Source organism: Grammomys surdaster, unplaced genomic scaffold (assembly GCF_004785775.1).
Source record: "Grammomys surdaster isolate TR1022 unplaced genomic scaffold, NIH_TR_1.0 372, whole genome shotgun sequence".
Lineage (NCBI taxonomy): Eukaryota > Metazoa > Chordata > Mammalia > Rodentia > Muridae > Grammomys > Grammomys surdaster.
The window spans coordinates 9,494,761-9,514,715 of record NW_021604791.1 but is presented as its reverse complement, the minus strand read 5'-3'; the positions used below and the strand labels follow the sequence as shown (position 1 = coordinate 9,514,715).

General features: G+C 43.3%; 1 protein-coding gene across 1 annotated transcript in view; it reads left to right on the top strand.

The window, feature by feature from the left end:
* Cwh43 (cell wall biogenesis 43 C-terminal homolog) overlaps positions 1-19,955 on the top strand; it is a 46,061-nt gene that overhangs the window by 25,555 nt on the left and 551 nt on the right. Inside the window, exons 12-15 of the mRNA XM_028780827.1 lie at positions 320-469; positions 2,663-2,807; positions 5,494-5,555; positions 7,953-8,108. Coding sequence (XP_028636660.1) covers positions 320-469; positions 2,663-2,807; positions 5,494-5,555; positions 7,953-8,108 — 513 coding nt within the window. The remainder of the gene's footprint in view (positions 1-319; positions 470-2,662; positions 2,808-5,493; positions 5,556-7,952; positions 8,109-19,955) is intronic.

The window sequence follows — 19,955 nt, the reverse complement described above, 5'->3', positions numbered from 1 at the left end:
AGAGAGCGCAGTGTGGGATATTGTTACAGAAACAATACAAGCCAGGTGGGCTTTTCATTTTATCAGTGCTGCCGTTTACGTCTCCATGGCATTTGCTGCAATGCACCTGGTACTGTGATTACCACAGCAAGACTGGCTGAATAGGAAGAGGCAATGAACCAGCAAGCAGACTTCCATAGAAGTCTTCACCACTCTCCCGCTTTAATTCCCCCCCCCCCGTGGATACCTGTCATGTGACATGACTTTTTAATGCACTTCCTTCATCTCATCTCCATGACAGGCTGAGAACCAGACTGTTCTGCTTTTTCTCATTCTACAGGATTATGGTGTTGTCTCGGTACCCAATTGTGAAATCAGAACATCACCTTCTTCCGTCGCCAGAGGGCGAGATTGCACCAGCTATAACCATGACAGTTAACATCTCCAACAGAATGGTGGATTTTGTGGTGACACACTTCGGGAATCATGAGTGGGTGTCTTTGGATTACTTAGTAGTATACAAATGCCAGGAAGTACTATTAACATATTATTTTGATTTTTTTTAAAAAAATGAAATAGCCTTTCTTACTTCCTATTTCAAAACAAAACAAAACTGCTTAGATTATTGTCCCCCGTGTTGCTGGTTGTTTGTGGATTTGAGACACAGACAAGCCCATGGCTGCTTCTTGGGTGGTATCTCTCCATACATGTGTGGCCACGTTTAATCTTCATGTTGTATGAGCAAAGTGCTATATTGTCGTCCTTTTTACAGACAAAGACACTAGGTGGAGGGAGGTTAGGTGATGCACACCGTCAGGGTCACACACCTAGGAAGAATTCAGGACAAAGCCGGAGCTCAGAAATGCTAGGACCTACAGGTGAAACCAGACTACAGAAAAACAACAACAACAACACTCCCTGTCCTTACTGGGTCATTGGCACAAATAGCTGTACTGCTGGGATTTGAGGGCACTAAGTGATATTCCCTTCTTTCCTCACGTTTTCATAAACAACTGATAGATAGGTAACACTGGCCATCCAACATGTACACTCTGCTAGGTTCTGTCTTCGAGCCTTCTTCAAGATCTCTCCAGTCCTCTTGTTTCCCAGTGATCATCCCCGTCTCTCTACCCCGTAACACTCACCCTTCTTTCTAGGAAAACGCCTCTGTTTGTCAACTACACATTTACCTCAGGGATCTATCCCTTGCACCCATCTGTGTTTTTACAGTGCCAGGAATGATATTTCCCAGAGTCCTTTGCCTTCTGCTTTCTAGGTGGATTTAGTCAACAAGAGGCACAAGGTTGGTAAGCAACAAAAGGGAGAAGCCAGAGCATTTCTTACCCCTTCTTTGGGCTTTTTCTGGTATCTCTGGCAGCAGTCCAATCTCTTCTGTGGCTGCAGTTCCCAGCTCTCTGGCTTCCATCATGGAACCCCTCGAATTACTCCATCCCCCTCTAGTCAGAGCCAACTTCTTTACTGACTCTGTAGTGTGACTTCTGCCTGTCCGTCCTCCAGTGGTGGAGATGGTGCTAGACAAACCTCTGATTGTATCTCTGGTCCCTGATTGGATCCTCATTCCTCAAGTATCCAATTCCTGATATGAAATTCACTTTGTGTGAAGTTCCTCAGGTGCCTCTATTCTCCTGATAGGTCCTATCAAACATGATGTTTCTCTCTCTCTCTCTCTCTCTCTCTCTCTCTCTCTCTCTCTCTCGCTCTCTCGCTCTCTCGCTCTCTCGCTCTCTCTCGCTCTCTCTCGCTCTCGCTCTCGCTCTCTGTTTGTTTCTGGATCTGTAAGTCCCTTGACAGCTCAATGTACTTACCTATTTTTCTGTTTCATGCCTATAGTAAGTAGTATGTTAAAGGCAAGATACCCAGCCAATATGTGGGCAAGAGAGCAGAGGAGACACTCAGGAAACGTTCCCTTGAAGTAACAGTGGAGGTCCTATGAAGGTTACAGCTCTCCCTCTTATGAGCGCCCCTGCATCTTTTACTTTGACATTCATTCTTTAGCTGTGATCCCAGTGGCTGGGTCTCACATCAGGCCACACTTTCTTCTTGTACTTGCGGATTAAACATACAATGTTGACAGTAAACATACAACCTTTGTGTGTGTGAGGCAAGCGGCCTGCCACTGAGCCACATCTCCGTACATGATTTATTAAGACTGAAGAAAGGTTGGACAGATTCTCTGTTTGGAAGAGAGACGTAAAGATTTGTTTTATTTTGAGTTACGTGTATGTGTGTCCCCATGAGTGGAGATGTTACACGAGTGTAGGGGCCTAAGGGCCAGAAGAGTGTGACAGATGCCTTGACACTGATGTCACAGGTGGTTGTGAGCTGGCTGACAGGGATGCTTGACATGACCAAATTTCATTCCTCTTCAAGAGCAGCAAGTACTCTTAAGTGGTAAGCTACCTCTTCAATCCTAAGAAAGATTTTTGAATGAACTTGACTCACTGGTTTCTACAGAAAGGTTTTTCTTAATCAAGTGTGTGTCAAGCCCAGTTTGAAGTGTGGTTCTATGTCTTGTCCATTGTAAAACTTCAGACGTGTTCCCAACAGAAATTGCTCTGGTTTTGTACCCCTTTTGAAGAAATTTAGAGGGAATTTGGTTACCTGTTTTTAATTGTTTTATACATATAACGAAGAGACTCTTTTTTTTTTGCATTTTTTAAAGAGATGACCTTGACAGGAAGCTACAGGCTATTGCAGTTTCAAAACTGCTGAAAAATTGTTCGAATCAAGTGATATTTCTGGGCTATATCACTTCAGAGCCTGGTTCCAGAGATTACATACAACTCACTGAACATGGCAACGTCAAGGTAACACAAGTTTAATATGACTTCTGATCTACTAAGTTAAATGGTTCTTTATTCCTATACACTTAAAAAAAGTCCAACTAAAAAAGCTTGTATGTGTGTGTGTGTGTTTGTGCATGTGTGTCTGTGTGCACTTGCCTGCACACGAATGTGTGTACATGTGTATGTGTGTGTGTTTGTGTGTGTGCATGTGTGCACTTGCATGCACATGTGTGCATGTGTGTATGCATGTAGGTGTGTGCATGCACAAGAGCATGTGCATGCATGTGTGCGTGAGTGTGTGTGTGAGTGTGTGTGTATGTGTGTGAGTGTGTGTGTGTGAGTGTGCGTGTGTGTGGTTGGAGATCAGAATTTGACATCATGTGACCTCCATTGTTTCTCACGTTATTTCGAGACACGGTCTCTCACTGACCCTGGAACTCATGGAATAGCTCCTGGGATCTGCTTGCATCTGCCTTCCCGGGGCTAGACTCATAGATGTATATCAGCTGTGCCAGACTTTTATATGTGTGCTGGGGATCTGAACACAGGTGTTTGGGGCAAGCACCTTTCTAACTGAGTATCTCTCCCAGCACCCTGACAAATTTAATGTATTCTGTGCTTCCTGAGCACAAAAAAGCATGTCGCCCACTGCTTCAAAACAGCAGAATGAATATGTCAGCTGACTCACTAATCTGTGCTGTGGACAGGGCTCAGTGGGGACAACTCAGCTGTGCTCCACACAGGGCCAGTGAGCTGTTTCTTGGGTACTACAGGATTTCCTGTATGGAGGATTCACAAGTGATGCTTTTGGCTCAGGACCATCACTAGTACTCCTGGGCCAACCGGCTTCCTCCCTTATGGTGGCTAGGTTCTGGAGTGAGTAAACAAGGGGAGAGCCTGCACTGTCCTCTAGGACTTGACCTTCTAAGTGGCAGAGTGTCACCTCCGCTTTAATCAGAATTCTTGTCACATTCACCTGAAGGATCATCAACCTCACTTCTCGATTCGGGGAATGTCAAAGACATCTAGGAAGGGTACCACGGGCTGGTGAGAAGTTATTGTAACTGTGTACCATGGGGTCAGTGAGATGTTACTGTAACTGTGCTTAGAAAATGAAATCTGCCACACTGTGAAAGCTAGTTACAGGACTGTAAGTAAAAGCTGAAATGGAGTATCAGAAAGAGGGGCATCCATCGCACAGGACATTACCAAAGATGGAGGTCACACAGGGTCTTACCATTGATCCCGAGAGAGAGAGAAAGAGAAAGAGAGAGAGAGAGAGAGAGAGAGAGAGAGAGAGAGAGAGAGAGAGAGAGAAGAGAATGCACTAGTTCTCAGGAAAGAGCCAGGGAATCAGATCTAAGGCTTGGAGTCATGGACTTGTCAGTTCTCTGTGTGAGAAGCAGCCTCCCTCTTGGCTTCTCTTTTGACCCTCTGTTGGTTTCCTGTATAGTGGTTAAAAGCTGCTTTGCTTGGTAATGGTCTCTACGAGGAAGTTCATTGACTTATAGAGGAATTTTAATCATATATACTCGGATGAACAGATTTTTCTTCTTAATAAATGAGTAATTAAATTCTCTAGTCTTAAAATTTTACAACATCGTCAATTCTAATGCAGTAAAATAACAGTTAAGCAGATGTATAGCTGATTAGCCATAGTATCTATAGCTGAATGACTAAACTACTATCTCTTTCCCAAGGCAAGCTCAATACTTCTTCTTTTATTAATTTGCTTTTTATAGTTATTAAACATTTAAGCTTAATTTCTAAGGTTTATTTACACTTTCTTTTGTATACAAATGGAGTCTATAACATAAATAATAAATAAAATTAACATCCAGGTACACATCTTGTAGCAAATAAAAATCATAAATTGTGTGGCACATTTATAGTAATATAAAATGTATTTAAGTTAAATTTTAATAGTTAAAAGTTAGAGGTGGTAAAAAGTCAAATATAGACATATTGTTTATAGGCTACTTAAAAAGAAGGAAGTGGAGATTTCTTATTTCACCCATAAATCTCCATATTTATAGTTTTTTCCAGTACATTATAGAAAAAAAAATCCTTTCTCCTTCTCTGATGAAAAGTGAGTCTGGTTTCAAGCCTTCAACATCAAAAGACTCTTGATTGCTCCTGAATGCGTTTCTGTCCATGATCTGATTTAGTAAACACAGACCAAGCACCCACAAAACACCAGGCTTCAAGTTAAGTACCAGGCAGCTGGAGATCTATTGACGGGATTCCCTTTGCACGGAGAGGCAAGGGAGAGCAAAGGAAGAAGCCAGGCCATTTCTCATCCTTTCTCTGTGCTTTTTCCAAACAAGGCCCTAGGGTGCTGCTGGGGTGCAGAGCATGGTTAGGAGGGCTGGGGACTGGTGTCAAGACTCTCAGTTCTGCTGAGGCTGACAGATCTGGAGAGCTGCAGGAGGCGAGACCACAGGGCAAGGGCAGACTTATCCGTCATTCTGTGTTCCCAGCATCCAGTGCAGAGATAGAGAGGGACAAAGGAGCTACTCAAAAAGGATCTCTAGAGCGAATGAATCACTCATGCATGGAGGATCAGTAGGAGGGTGGCGAGGGAATTATCTGTGCTTTCGTTCACCTTTTTTCTTTCTTTTTTCTTCTCTCTTCTGTCTTTTGGAGCAATTCGCATTAGAGCGTTGTCTTCTATCTTTTAAGTGTTCTCCTCTCTGCTCTCGCATAGGATATTGACAGCTCGGATCAAGACAGATGGTGCGAATACATCATGTACCGGGGCCTGATCAGGTGAGCCCTGGCGTTAGAAACCAAATTCTGTGAATTCTAGAAGACAAAGGGGTCATGAAGGCAATTAATTTTTGTGAACGTTGATTTTGTTGGTTACACGATTTAACGGTTTTGACATTTAACAGTCTAAGAAGACAGAACTAGCTAAGCCAAGTTAGAGCTATATCATAAGGGCCTTATAAACCATTAAATACAACAGTGTATAACAGAGGCACAGTAAGAAAGGTACCAATGGGAGATGGCCCTTCCAGATACAGGGACAGAGGCCCTAACACAAGAGCATTCTGTTTGAAGGGGGTAAGGCTAGAGAAGCTACAGTATGTGCTGGGGTTGGAAGGTGGATAGGGTAGTAGGTGAACGCTATCACGCTGGGGAGGGGAGTGAATTTTGTAAGGCTCTATGGACCCTTCTTAAGGACTTGGAATATAAGCATATAGGAACCTCGTTGGCCCTTGGACACCTCACCTGGTTGGTGCATGTACTTACTGAAGGAAGCCCAGAAAACCATTTAGGGGCTGTAACAGTCATTCTGGTTACAACACTGGTTCAAAGACCCAGCCATTGCTCTCAGACAGCTGCCCGGGAGCCAGCCTCACGACTGCTTCATTTTTTCCAAAGAGCTATGGTAGAAGAACACGCTGCTTCATAAATCATTTCATATCTAAGATGGAGAACATTGTTTCTATTTCATTCTGCATTCAAGTATTTGAATTCACAGGATATCAGAATTCTAGAAAACAAGCTCTGGTGCAGACTGAAATAGGCATAACAGTTACGAGTTGAACAAAATGACTAGCCGTCAGGACACAGTGTATTTAAGATAAGTGGTGCTTCTCTGTGTGTATGTGGGAGCGTGTGCATGCAGGCATGCTTGCATGCACGCGCATGTGTTATAGCTTATCCATTGTTCTACCCTGGTTGCCCCAGCAAAATAATACAGAATGAGTGGGTGGTTTAAATAAAAGCCAGTTATATTCTCAAAGGTCTAGAAACAGGTTAAAATTTCAATCTTAGAGATTCAGGAGATAAACAGCCCAGATTTGCCAAAGACAGTGCTTTAGAGTGACCCAGAGCTACAGCTCATGAGCTTAGCCCAAAGCTGTAACCTGTGACAGCTCCGATCCCCTATCTGACAGGGCCATAGCTCTCATCCCTCTTTTTGTCATGGGAAGGTGGCTACCTCCACCCATCCCGACTCTTTCTGTTTCTCTCTTGCAGGTCCTCCCACTCTGGCTGAAGCCTCCTTTCTTTTACCTTTCCCCTAGTCTCTCCATTTCTACCTTCCCATGGCGCCCACTCTACCCAGCATCCACCACAGATCTTTCCTCACCCCCTCTGATGGATTCCCACTCTCTCCTCTCCCTCTTGGATAAGAGTCTGAGCCCTCACAGGTGTATTGGAGGAAGGGTTCTGCCACCCACTTCCTCTCTATCCCAAGTCCAATGCCTTTCTTCCTTCAGTCCTGCTTGAGTCCCCAAACCCCATGCACATGTCTACCTCCAAGCCTTTGCCTTTCTTCACCCGTCCTGTATGTTGGACTCCTTCCAGTCCTTCCCTATGGGACTTAACCTATCACCACCCGATCGATGTTTTACATACACACTTGTTTAATTTGTCCTCCAACTAGAAAAAATAGTCACTGGGAGCAAGGACTCCATCTAACCTCCTGGTTACCACACACAACCTAAAATGCTGCTATGGAAAGTTCCTTCATCAAATCCATAAGCGACCGAAAATGATGCAAATACCCGTTTTGGAAGAGGCAGGATGTAAATGAATGAAAACGAAGTTCTTGCCACTGAGGTCCATCCATTTTCCGGTCTGAGAACTTCACTGAGAACGCTTTAGATAGCATCTGTAAAGTGTTTTGACTTTTCCAGAGAGTTGAACACTGGAAGCCAAACAGGATGTGGACTTTTTTTTTTTTACAGACATATAAAATCTTTGATTTTAGACTAGGAAATGTGCCTAGAAATATGCACGAGGTATTTGGTAAAAAAAGAAAAAAATGTAAAATGTAAGCGTGCACACTTGTCAGTCTGAAGAAATCCTGTTATTAACTCAAAGGGTAATTATATGGGAAGCAGTTTGTGTAGACAGAACATTCATCCGAATACAAAAGTAAAGCAAGGTTGCTAAGTGGAGTTAATTAAATCTATGTCCTTATTCCTTATTCATTTACCATGTTATGAAGACAGTATTTCTGTTAACACTCAGGGTAATAAATCAAGGTAGGTCTAGTCATGATATACAGAGTCAAGTTAGAAATGGGAAATACGCTTAATACAGAAGGTGTTAGCCATTAGAGTTGGCTGTGTTTCGGTTGGGGCTTTGCTATATTCATTAGAGTATTTTTAGAATGAGACATTTTAGAAGCCACTTCTAATTCTTCTGCAGGTTGGGTTATGCAAGAATTTCTCACGCAGAGCTGAGTGATTCTGAGATTCAGATGGCCAAATTCAGGATCCCGGATGATTCTGCCAACTACAGAGACAACCAGAAAGTCGTCATAGACAGCCGAGGAGTTCCCAAGAACATTCATTTCAACCCCAGGTGAGTGGGTGCCTGAGTGAGTGCCTGTCTCCTGTAGACAGCAGATACAAGCTACCATATGTCCTCACAGAGCCCAGGCGTCCCCTCATATGTGCTCAAGATTGTGGTAGATTCTACAGGCTCATTTCAAGTGAAGGAAGCCATGGTAAAGATTATAACTCATGGATTGAAGTTATGATTTTTCGCTTTCTGTGATGAAATGTGTTGTAGCCTTAGCCCCAGGGAAAGGTCTCATTATTTTATTATTATCACTACCACCACACCATCATCCTTGTCACCGTCACCATGACTGCTGCCACCACTATCATCATCCTCCTCCTCGCCAACCCCACTGCCACTGTTAACATGACCACAACAGTGAATATTTTGAGTGCTCCCATATCCCAGCTCTGTCCTAGCTTCTTCATGTGTTGCCTCAGTTTAGCTCACTGGGTTGTTAACTAACTGCTGTTACCAACATTTTATTGAGGAGGAAGTTCAGGCTGAGGAATACTATTGCATTAGGCTTAAGTGAGTAGTCAGCGATAGAGCTGTTGAGGAGGAAGGAAGCCCATTAGCACCACAGGGTTGCAGCGATTTCTCGCTGACTGAACCTTCCATTCAGCCTGAGAGCATTTGAAAATGGCATGGCTAAGTCTTGTCCCAAATCAACTCATTGGGACTCCCCGTGATGATGCTTGGTTTGGGGACTTAAAAAATTCTTCCCAGGTTATTCGAATGGGCAATTCACACGGAGACTGAAGTGTGGGCAGTTCCCTCACATGGCAGGTGGCCTGCCGGGAAAGAGCTATTGAATCTCATTTCGCTTAGTTCTTAAAAGTGGTTATCCAAGACATCTGTTTGTAGCCAAGGGTATGATTTGAAGCATGTGCTTTTCTCTGCCACAGTGAATGGTGAGACAGGACTTCCGTGCCAACCCAGATGCTGACAGAGCCTTAGACATTATTCTGATCACTTGACATTTCTACGTTTCTAGCTCATAGCTGCAACAGGTTTCGCTTCGTCAGGGACAAAACTACACCTCATTTGCTTAGTTCCCTGTACTTCCTGGGGACAACTGTACCAGAGTGTACAGAGTGTAGGAGGATCCAGTATTGATGGTGTCACAGAAGACAGATGGCTCTCACCAGACCAATGACCGACTGCAATGAGCATTCGCAAGGGAAGATGTGTGGACATAGGGATATACTGTGGGACTCACTGTGACATATACTACAGCTTCCAGGGTCAGATCTTCTCTATGCTTTGGATTTTTTGTTTTTGTTGTTGTTGGTGGTGGGGTGTGTGTGTGTGTGTGTGTGTGTGTGTGTGTTAGGCACTCAGAGTGCCTTGCTTTGTTGCTGTGTTTCTCATCTGCTGGGCACGTACATGATGGTGGGGTCAGCCTCTGTGTTCTTGCCAGAGAAAAGAGGGGACTGCGTATTATTAGCCTGGTCACTGCAATGAACGTGTATCACTTTCTGAACACGTGCTGAGAGTGTCTAGTGCCAGGATGAGACCCACGATCAAAAGCAAGTCCGGGAGGAAAGGGTTTATTTGACTTATGCTTCCATATCACTGTTCATCATCAGAGGAAATCAAGACAGAGCAGGAACCGGGAGGCAGGAGCTGATGCAGAGGCCATGGAGGGATGCTGCTGACTGACTTGCTCTCCATGGCTTGTTAAGCTTGCTTCCTTCCTTTTCTTCTTTCTTTAACTTTTTATTGATTCTTCATGAGTTTCACATCGTGTACCCCAATCCCATCCATCTCCCTGTCCCTTCCTATCCTCTCTTTGCCTTTGCAGTCTCCCCATTAAAATAACACACACACACACACACACACACACACACACACACACCAACCAAAACAACAAATCCAAAGCATAGAGAAGCTCTGACCCTGGAAGCTGTAGTATATGTCACGGTGAGTTCCATAGTATTATCCCTGTGTCCACACATCTTCCCGTGAGAATGCTCATTGCAATCGGTCATTGGTCTGGTGAGACCTGCCTGTCTTCTGTGACATCATCAATACTGGATCCTCCTACCAGGCTTGCTCCTGGTTATCCTGTTCTTGCCCTGTGTCATGGAGAGCCTGCAGTGTTGGATTAGCAGGACTGGCCCTTTCACGCATCCCAACTGTTCAAAGACGATGGAGATTTTGGGGTGGGCCAACGCAGAGCCCTGGATGGGGCCTAGGTGGTAGCCGAGCTGGTTAGCGTGCTGGCTCTCCCTGCACTACCAGGGCGAGCTTTTCAGCTGTGCTCCAGCTAGGCCACCCAATGCCACCATCAGCAGGAGGCAGGGTCAGCTTTCCTGCCTTCTAGCTCACACACACACACCTCCATGGCCAGCTCCACTGTGCTGCCCAGTCAAGGCATGGGACCCACTCTCCCTGTGTGCTACAGCTTGTGAGGGGCTGGGCCAGCTCTTCCGGTCTCACACTCTTGGGGCTCACTCTCCCATTCTTTTCCATCAGGGCCAGGTCCACTGTGTTGCCCAGGGCCCATTCCCCTGTGTGCTGCAGGCAGAAAGGGGCAGGGCCAGCCCACCTGCTCTCAGGTGACAGAGGCAAGCCTGCTTTCTTATAGAACCCAGGACCAATCCGCAGTGACCCTAACTACAGTGGGCTGGGCCCGCCCACTTAAATCACTAATTAAGATTCCCTAAAGGCTTGCTTGATTGCAACCCGATCTTGTGGAGGCATTTTTCTCAATTGAAGCTCCCCTCTCTCAAAGGACTCTAGTTCAAATGTCCAAGTTAACATAAAACTGGGCAGCCTAGAGATCATCTTTTTTGTTGAATGAGATGACTTCTTAAATGGAAAAGAAGACTTTTTGGGCAGAAGAGATTTTCTTCTTTCTTTATTCTTCATATACCAAGAGTGTGGCAAGAGCCCCAAAAAATCTATTTTTAGTGTAACCACAACTGCAGATCGAGTCAAGACAGCTGTGACTGAGCTAGGTCTATTTTCTCGTTCTGTTACAAGAGTGATGAGGTGTTGGGGGAGGCCTGCTCAGGACACTTAAGACTACTCTCTTGGCAGTCTTAACTGTCCTCTGCATCATCATTAACTTCAGTCACAATACCTAAGAGCAGATTGCTCACCCTGTACAATTGACCCGCCACTTCTGCCAGTCAGCCTTAGGCAAACCCTGTTATTCAGCTCCTGCTTCTGCAAACTATAACTTTTAGAAAGCTCTACTTGAGAGAACACACTCTCTCGTGCTTGCAGGCTCTTCCCCTCTCCCAACTTCTTTCCCCTGAGGATCAAACAGGGTTTGACACAATCTAGACAAGCACTCAGCCACCGAGCCACATCTCAGGTCTTTGTTTTGTTTTTTAATTTCTCTTTGAAGTAGGGTCTCACGCTATGTAGCTCAGGATGAACTTGGCCTTGCTGTCTAATCCAGGCTGGTTTTGAACTGGCTCAAGTCTCCTTCTTCTGTTTCCCAGGTAGTGAGATGGCACTTAGCACCACACGTCTGATTAGTTCACTGGTCTTAGTGCCTCTAAGTTTATCCATGGTGCAGCAGAAGACAGCATTTACTTTGTTTTTAGGGCTGAATAATGTTCCAGCATGGACCTGGGTCAGCCTTAGGTGTGTCGTTCCTAATTCCTCAGGAGATATCCTTGATCTCTCTCTCTCTTTCTATCTCTCTCTCTCTATCTCTCCATATATATATATATATATATATATTTTTTTTTTTTTCTTGCTAGCCTAGAGTTCAGCAGTTAGGCTAAGCTGGCTGAACCAGTGCTCTTTTTCCATTTGCCTGTCTGTCTGTCTGTCTGTCTCTCCAGCACCTGGTTGGCAAGAGCATGCCACCACATTTGACTTTTAAAATGAGGGTCTTAGCATCAAACTCAGATCTCCATGGTACCCAGCAAGCGTTTTACTGCCTGAGCTATCTCCTCAGACCCCTTTTAAATCCAACTTTTAAGTTAGCATACGACGTAATGGGTTTCATTATGTCATTTAAAAGTATATATATCACTGTATTCTAATTCATTCTTTCCCCCACTGCCATCCTCCAACTCTCCTTCCTCTAGACAGATGTTCTGTCACATGTATTCATTTTTGTCTCTTCCCTACCTCCTCATCCTCCGTACTTCTCTTTCTCTCCCCTTTATAACTTTCATCACACACAGGTACACACACATGTACACACATACATGCACACACACACAGATGCACATGATATGTGCATTCGTAGGAACATGTGCACACACACAGATGAACACACACACGTACATAGACACACTCATATGGACACGCACATTTCAATCTGTGTTTCACAAATTAAACATGGGGTATCTGTTTTTTTTTTCCTTCATCTGGTTTACTTGATTTCCTGTTGCATCTACTTTCTGACGACATGATCTCAGCTTTTCTTTGTGACTGAATGAAGTTCCATTGTGTGTATATGCCACATTTTAATCCACTCACAGGTTGATAGACACCGAGGGAGGTTCCATTCCCTAGCTGTCATGAAGAGACAGGTAATATAGATGTATTGCAGGGATCTCTGTGGAATATCCATTTATAGTCTTTTGGGTATGAGCCCAGGAGAGCTATGGATGGGTCACATGGTAGTTCCAGTTTTAGCCTTCGAAAGTGTCCTTCGAAAGCTGATTTCCATGGTGGCTCTACACATTTGCATTCCCTCCAGCAGAGCAGAGGCATCCTTTCTCCACATCTTCACCAGCATTTACTGTCACTTATCTTCCTAGCAATAGTCATTCTGCTCCGGGGTAAGATGGAATCTCCAAGCAGTTTTAATTTATTTCCCATGGGATTAAGGGTATTGAATACTTTTTCAGATATTTTATTGACTTTCTGTGTTCCTCCTCTTGAGAACTGTCTATTCATTTAATTAGCTCAATTTACTGCTTGGATGATTTTTGAAATTTATGTTATGCAGTTTTTCCATGTATTCTAGACATTAATTACCTGATTGATGAGTAGTTGGCAAAGTTTTTTTTTTCCCAAAGTCTGGAGGTTTTCTCTGTACCCTGGCAATGGTTTCATTTGCTGCACAGAGCTGTCAAGTTTCATGCAATGCCACTGGTCAGTTCTGGTTATTTCCTGTACTGCTGGAGTCTTATTAGGAAGTCCCTCTACCTGCCTGCATCTTCAAGTGCTTTACTTATGTTTTCCTTTAGGAGTTTCGAAGTTTCAGACTTACATTCTTGCCTCCAGTTCATCCTGAGTTGCTTCTGGAGCAGAGTGAGGCCCTAGTGTCTCTACATAGAAATTCAGTCTTTCTGGATCACTTGTTAAAGAAACCATCTTTCAAAAACCAATATGTGCTGTACCTTGAATTTTTGATCTTGACCATTCTGATGGATATGAGGTGGAATCTCAGAGTTGTCTTGATTTGCATTTCCCTGATGACTAAGGACGCTGAACATTTCTTTAAGTACTTCTCAGCCATTAGATATTCCTCTCGTGAGATCTCTGTTTAGCTCTGTACTCCATTTTTAAAATTGGGTCATTTGGGTCGTTGGTGCCTAACTTCTTGAGCTCTTTATAAATTTTGGATATTATCCCTCTATCAGATGTGGGGTTAGTGAAGATATTTTCCCAATTTGTAGGCTGTCATTTTGTTATATTGACAATGTCCTTTGCCTTACAGAAGATTTTTAGTTTCAGGAGGTCCCATTTATCAATTGTTGATCTTAGAGCTTGAGCCATTGGTGTTCTGTTCATGAAGTTGTCTCCTGTACCAATGAGTTCAAGGCTATTTTCCACTTTTTTTCTTTTTAATCACATTTAACGTAACCAGTTTTATGTTGAGTTCTTTGATCCACTGGCACTTGAGTTTTGTGCTGGGCAATAAATATAGATCTATTTGCATTCTTCTACATACAAACATCTGGTTAGACCAGCCCCACTGTTGAAATGCCTTCTTTTTCCCCATTGTGTGGTTTTGGCTTCTTTGTCAAAAATCAAGTGTCCATAGGTCTGTGGATTTGTCTCTGCATCTTCAGTTCCATTCCATTCATCATCCTGTCTGTTTCTGTACTAATACCATACAGTTTTTAATCACTTTTGCTTTGTAGTACAGCTTGATCTGTTAAACCTGTTGAAAGTTAAGCTGCTGTAGCTGTATGGGTTGATACCTGGATCTTCTATTCTCTTCCACTAGTTTACATGCTTGTTTCTGTGTCAATACTAAGTAGTTTCTGGGGGTGGGGGGAAGAAAAATAAAGAATAAATGAACACAAAAGGAAGAAGATTAAAGATTGCCCGATAATGAAGAAAAACGTGTACAAGATTAATCCAATGTCTGAAAGGAACTGAAAAATTAAAACATTATCAAGATTTTTTAAAGGATGTATTGATTTTGTTTTATGTACAAGTGTTTTAAAGCCTGCATGTGTGACTGTGAACCACGTGTGTGTTTGTTGCCTACAGAAGTCAGGGTCCTCTGGAACTGGAGTTAGGATAGCTTTAAGCCATCACGTGGGTACCAAAAATGGAACTCAGGTCCTCTGTAAGAGTAACAAGTGCTCTCAACTACAGAACTATCTCCTCAGGCCCCATACAGATTTTTTTTTTTAGTATAATTAAGAGAAAATGAATGTGCAGTAAAGAGAAAGTGAAATCATACAACAGGAGGCAGAACGGCTCAGCTTCTTTGTGGATCCTCAAAAAACGGTAGACTTCAGGTTCTGCGCACAGGTTCTGTCCGCTGAACTCAGAGACTCTCATCGTCTCTGTGTTTCTGCAGATGCTGAGCTCGTCTTAGATGCTTGTCTGATATCTGCCAGAGCCCTTTCATTTAAGTAGTTTCTCTTGAGTACCAGGGGCGTACTCAGCTTTGCTGTCTGTAGGCTGGGCAGGCTTTCTGACACTCCCAAGACTCCCCAAGACTGCCCTCTCACCCTTCCTGCCTCTGGTGGTGAGTATTCTAGTGGAGGACAGCTTGCACGTATGTGAGAAAAGGGTGAAGCAACCACAGAACTTAGATCTCCATTCTTCCCACAAGAACTGAGCATCCCGCCTAGGCAGCACAATGGTGACTGTCAACTATTCTACTAGAGTGCCAGTGTTCCTAGCGATCCACCTGCCGACCTCAGGCTCAGGGCCATCAAAGTCCAGGGTTCTTCTCTGTTGATGACATCTGCTCTCAGCCTCTGGCTGTGGGACTTCCTTTCTTAGTGTGTATCCCTGCTTAAGCAGAGCTTCCTGCAATGTGTTCTTTTTGGCTTGCCAGCATCTGCTTCCTTTCCTGCTTTCCACAACTTCCCCTTCTTCACGTTGAGGCTCTGCCCAATTAAATTCAAGTTTTCTGATTTGTGGTTGTCCCTCATTCTTAGATGCTCAGGATGGCTTAGCTTCAAACAATAGGTTCCTTGCCATATGACACCAACCAGCACCCCTCCCGATCATTCAGGGTGGGGCAGTAGGAGTCGTCTCCACTACTGACCCATCTAGATGCTGAGAGGAGGCACTGTCTCACCAAAGCCTACAACTGGATTGGAGGTTTTTGTGAGCACTGCTCATATGGCCCGAGGGCAAGATTACTAATTCACTTTTCACTGGGGGTGGGGTGGGGTGGAGGTGGGGGGTGCTGGGTTCCCTTCTGCATGAGGTTTCTACTTCTCCTGCCTCCAGTGGAAAGCCACACAGAACTGGGTTCGACAAGGCTAGCTTCCTGTTGCCGTGTTACCACCAATATTCCTTTCAGTGCCTTTTAGCTGTTCTTTCAGTATCTTTGTGAATTCCTAAAGCTCTTCCTCTCTTTGGTGAACTATATTCACCTCTCCCCCGCTTCTGCCTTTCTTTCTTTTCTAGCCCTGTTCTCTTTTCCCGTCCCTCCTGGCTCTTCCCTTCCTCTCTCAGGAACTATATCCCATGATAAGAGTATACAGTAGTGGTACCGAACTCTAGGCTTCTTGTTTGCAAGGCAGGCACTCTACCAACTGAGCTACAGACCCAGCCTGAGTGTGTTCTTTCTTATGCTGACTCTTCCCTTTAACCAGGTCATAGAGAGGCAATATTAGTGGGCCATCTTACTGGACCATCTCCTTCTTTGTGATTCTACCTGTGTTTCCTTGGTTAATGATCTGTAGCAGTTCCCCATATAACTGTCAGCTGTTAGAATGAAATCTTTTGTTTGTTTGTTTGTTTTTGAGAAATGTCTATTCAGCTCCTGGGTTTTTTTGTTTTTGTTTTTGTTTTTGTTTATGTTTTTGTTTTCGAGACAGGGTTTCTCTGTGGAGCCCTGGCTGTCCTGGAACTCACTCTGTAGACCAGGCTGGCCTCGAACTCAGAAATCCGCCTGCCTCTGCCTCCCAAGTGCTGGGATTAAAGGCATGCACCACCAACGCCTGGCCTCCTGTGTGTTTTTGTCAGGTTTCTGAGTACAAAATTCTGATCTAATCAAAATGTGTTTATTTGAAGTGTTCTCCTCCTCCTCTTCCTCTTTTTTCTCCTCCTCCTGTTTCTCTTCTTTTCTCCCAACTTCTTGGTAAAGTTTGAAGACGGCTGGCATTAACATTTCTTTCTTTCTTTTTTTTGGGTTTTTCGAGACAAGGTTTCTCTGTGTAGCCCTGACTGTACTGGAACTCACTCTGTAGACCAGGCTAGCCTCAATCTCTCGAACTCAGAAATCCACCTGCTTCTGCCTCCCAAGTGCTGGGATTAAAGGCGTGCGCCACCACTGCCCGGCCCAACATTTCTTTAAATGTTGCATATAGATCATCAACATCACCAGATCTTGAACTGATTTTTTTCGGGGTGACTTGATAACCAACTCAATCTTCATACTCATTGCTAAATTGTTTATATTTTACATTTCTTCAAACTCTAGTCCTGGGAGGTTGTGTTTCTGTGAAGGAGTCCATTTCCTGGTCATCCAGTTTGCTGGTGTATAGTTGCTCATGGTAGACTCTGGTGATCTGCATTTCTGTGGTATCTTTCACTCATGGTTTTATTGGGGATTCTCTTTATTGTTATTAAGTGTGGCTAAAGGCTTACCAGTTTTAAAAATCTTTTCAAGAGGCTGACTCTCAGACTCTTTGATCTTTCGTTTTTCTATCTTTTCATTATTTTACTCTGATTTTTTTTTCTCACATCGACTCTGGTGGGTTTGTTGTTTGTTTGGATGGTTGGTTTTTTTGTTTTTGTTTTCTCTAACTTACTACAGCATAAAGTTTAGCTCTTTAAGTCTTTCCGCCTTAATTCAGAAAAATATTGCCACAGACTTTTCACTTAAAACCAGTCTTACTATACCTGTATGTTTTGTTATGTTATATATATTTTAATTCACATCAATATTTATTTTTTTCTTTTTTTTACTACTTTTTTGAGTCATTGGTCATTTGTGAGTATGTTGTTTTAATTCCTACATTGTAGGAGGAGCTAAGGTGGGAGGAGTAAGGAGAGGAAGAGGAAAAGGAAGAGGAGGAGCTAGGAAGGGCAGAGATGTAGGAGCGATGAAGAGCCACACAGGTATGGAGAGCAGTTGCAGGTAACAACTTTTATTTAGGTTAGCTAATTGGGAGACAACTCTCCTTTTATGGGCATATTGTTATTGAGCATTACCAAACATATAAAACCTTTGATTAATCTTTAAGCATTAGAGTTTCATTTTCTTACTGGGCCTGCATGGATGGCAGGTTGGTCTGTGCAATGCCCAGCCTTGCAGAGACAGCGTGGAAGACTGGCAGAGCCATCTCCCATGCTGGTGTCTCTTGTGGGTGGCAGGGCTGGTGTTTCTGGTGGGCCGGTTCTAGCTGCGGTTCGCACATGGCCTCTGGCCACAGAAGATGGCGGTTGAGCTAGGCAGAGCCACCTCAGCTTAGATAGTCGGTTTGACCAGCGGCTGATTTTAAAATATCTCCCACAACACTATATATTTGTGAATTATGTGATTTTACCTCTGGATACTGACTTCCAGTTTCACACTTCTGTGTTTAGAAAAGATAGTTGATAGGACTCACATGTTCTTAAATTTATCTAGACTGTTCGTGTTCTTAAATTTATCTAGACTGTTCTGTGGCCTAACAAAGGTTCCATTCTGGAGAATGTTCCATGTGTGAATTTGAAAAGAGTGTTTCATCTGCTCCTGTACTATTCTGTAGATATCTGTTGAGTTCATTTTGCTATAGTGTTGTGTTGTATGTGCTCTGTCCTGCATCTGTTATTGACTTCCTCTTCCACTAACGGCATCCTTTGGGATCTCTCCTTATATACGTAGGTGCTTTGATATTAAGTGTGCGTATACTCAAAGTTGTTATAGACCATTGATGAACTGACTCCTTTATGATTATACAATAACCTTCTTTGTCTCCTGTGACAATTTTTGACTTATCATCTATTTTCTCTGCTGTGAGCATAGCCATCCTGTTCTTTCTTAGTTGTCGTTTGAATGGAATATCTTTGCAGCCATTCGCTTTCAGCCTGCGTAAGATATTAAAGCTAAGTTGAGTTGTATGGGCAGCCTAAAGTTGGATCTTAAAAAAACAAAAACAAAAACAAAAACAAAGCAAAAACAAAAACAAAAAACTCATTTGACTTTGATCTGTTTCATGGGTGGAAAATTTGATCCATTTACATTTAAAGTAGTTGATAGGAAAGAACTTACAAAAATTTCCATTAAACAATCATTTTTTGATGGCTTTGAGGTTCTTTTATTGTATTCTTCCTCTCCTGATCTCTTCCTTTTTGACTTGATTTATCTACTGAAGATCTTTGTAGTTACATGAGACTTATACAAAACATCTCATAACTCTATTAAGACCATACCTCCCCCTTTCTCCTCCCCTCCCTCCCTTCTATCCTTCTATCCCCATCACTCCCCCTGCCAAATTTCATGTGCTCTCTGTCTCTCTGTCTCTGTCTCTGTCTCTGTCTCTGTCTCTGTCTCTGTCTCTCTCTCTCTCTCTCTCTCTCTCTCTCTCTCTCTGCCCACATAGTGCCTGTATGTGTATGGGTAGAGGACCATCTACTGGAGGAAAGGTAACCTCCCAGGGATTGCAATCCTGAAGAAAACTTATTCTCCCTCCCCTGGAAGCCATCAACTAACACTTAAGAAAATGCTATATGTATGGAAAGCTACTACTGTAGAAGCTTTCTAATATACAGTTTAAACAGAGTTGCCATATCACAATGGGATAGTACCTCTCTTAGGCACCCTAGGCTATCAAATAAGAAGCCCAGTGCCAGGTATGGGTTATATCCTTTTGAGTTGTTGGTCAGTAGAGTTCCATAGAGTTCCATACCCCAAACATTACAGGCTCGTGCCATTGCCCTTGGTTACTCTTCATAATCTGATGGTAAGATCTTATTACCGAAGTCACCACATACCTAAGTCATTGGACATGATAGTGACCTGGGAGCTTCATCCCCATGGACAAGATTTCACTGTGCCAGAGGTTTTATTTCTATTACAAAAGAAGACAATTATTCAACAATCTTACATGCCTGTGAACACTGTGAGCCGTGACAATGACCGGCCCCACAAGATATGGCTATTGGTACAGTAGTGTGTGAAGTGATATGGAAGTAACCATTTTATTGATGAAACAATTTATGCATGTTGTGTATCATACATCTGTTAATAAATGATTAGGTGGTGTACACGTCTTTCTAGTGCTTTTATCATGCACCTGAATTCTTTAACTCACGTGAAGGTATTTTTGCACGTGGATAGTTGTTTAAACTGATGTTTCTGTGAGGGTGTGAGCATTGGAAAGCCTCACTTTGTCAACTCGCTGCCCTCACACTCGTGTATGTTTATATAGTATGCAATGATACCAGTCTGGTAAGTGTAAGGAAAAAGTATACAGTGATCTATCTATAGTTACTCTCTCTCTCTCTCTCTCTCTCTCTCTCTCTCTCTCTCTCTCTCTC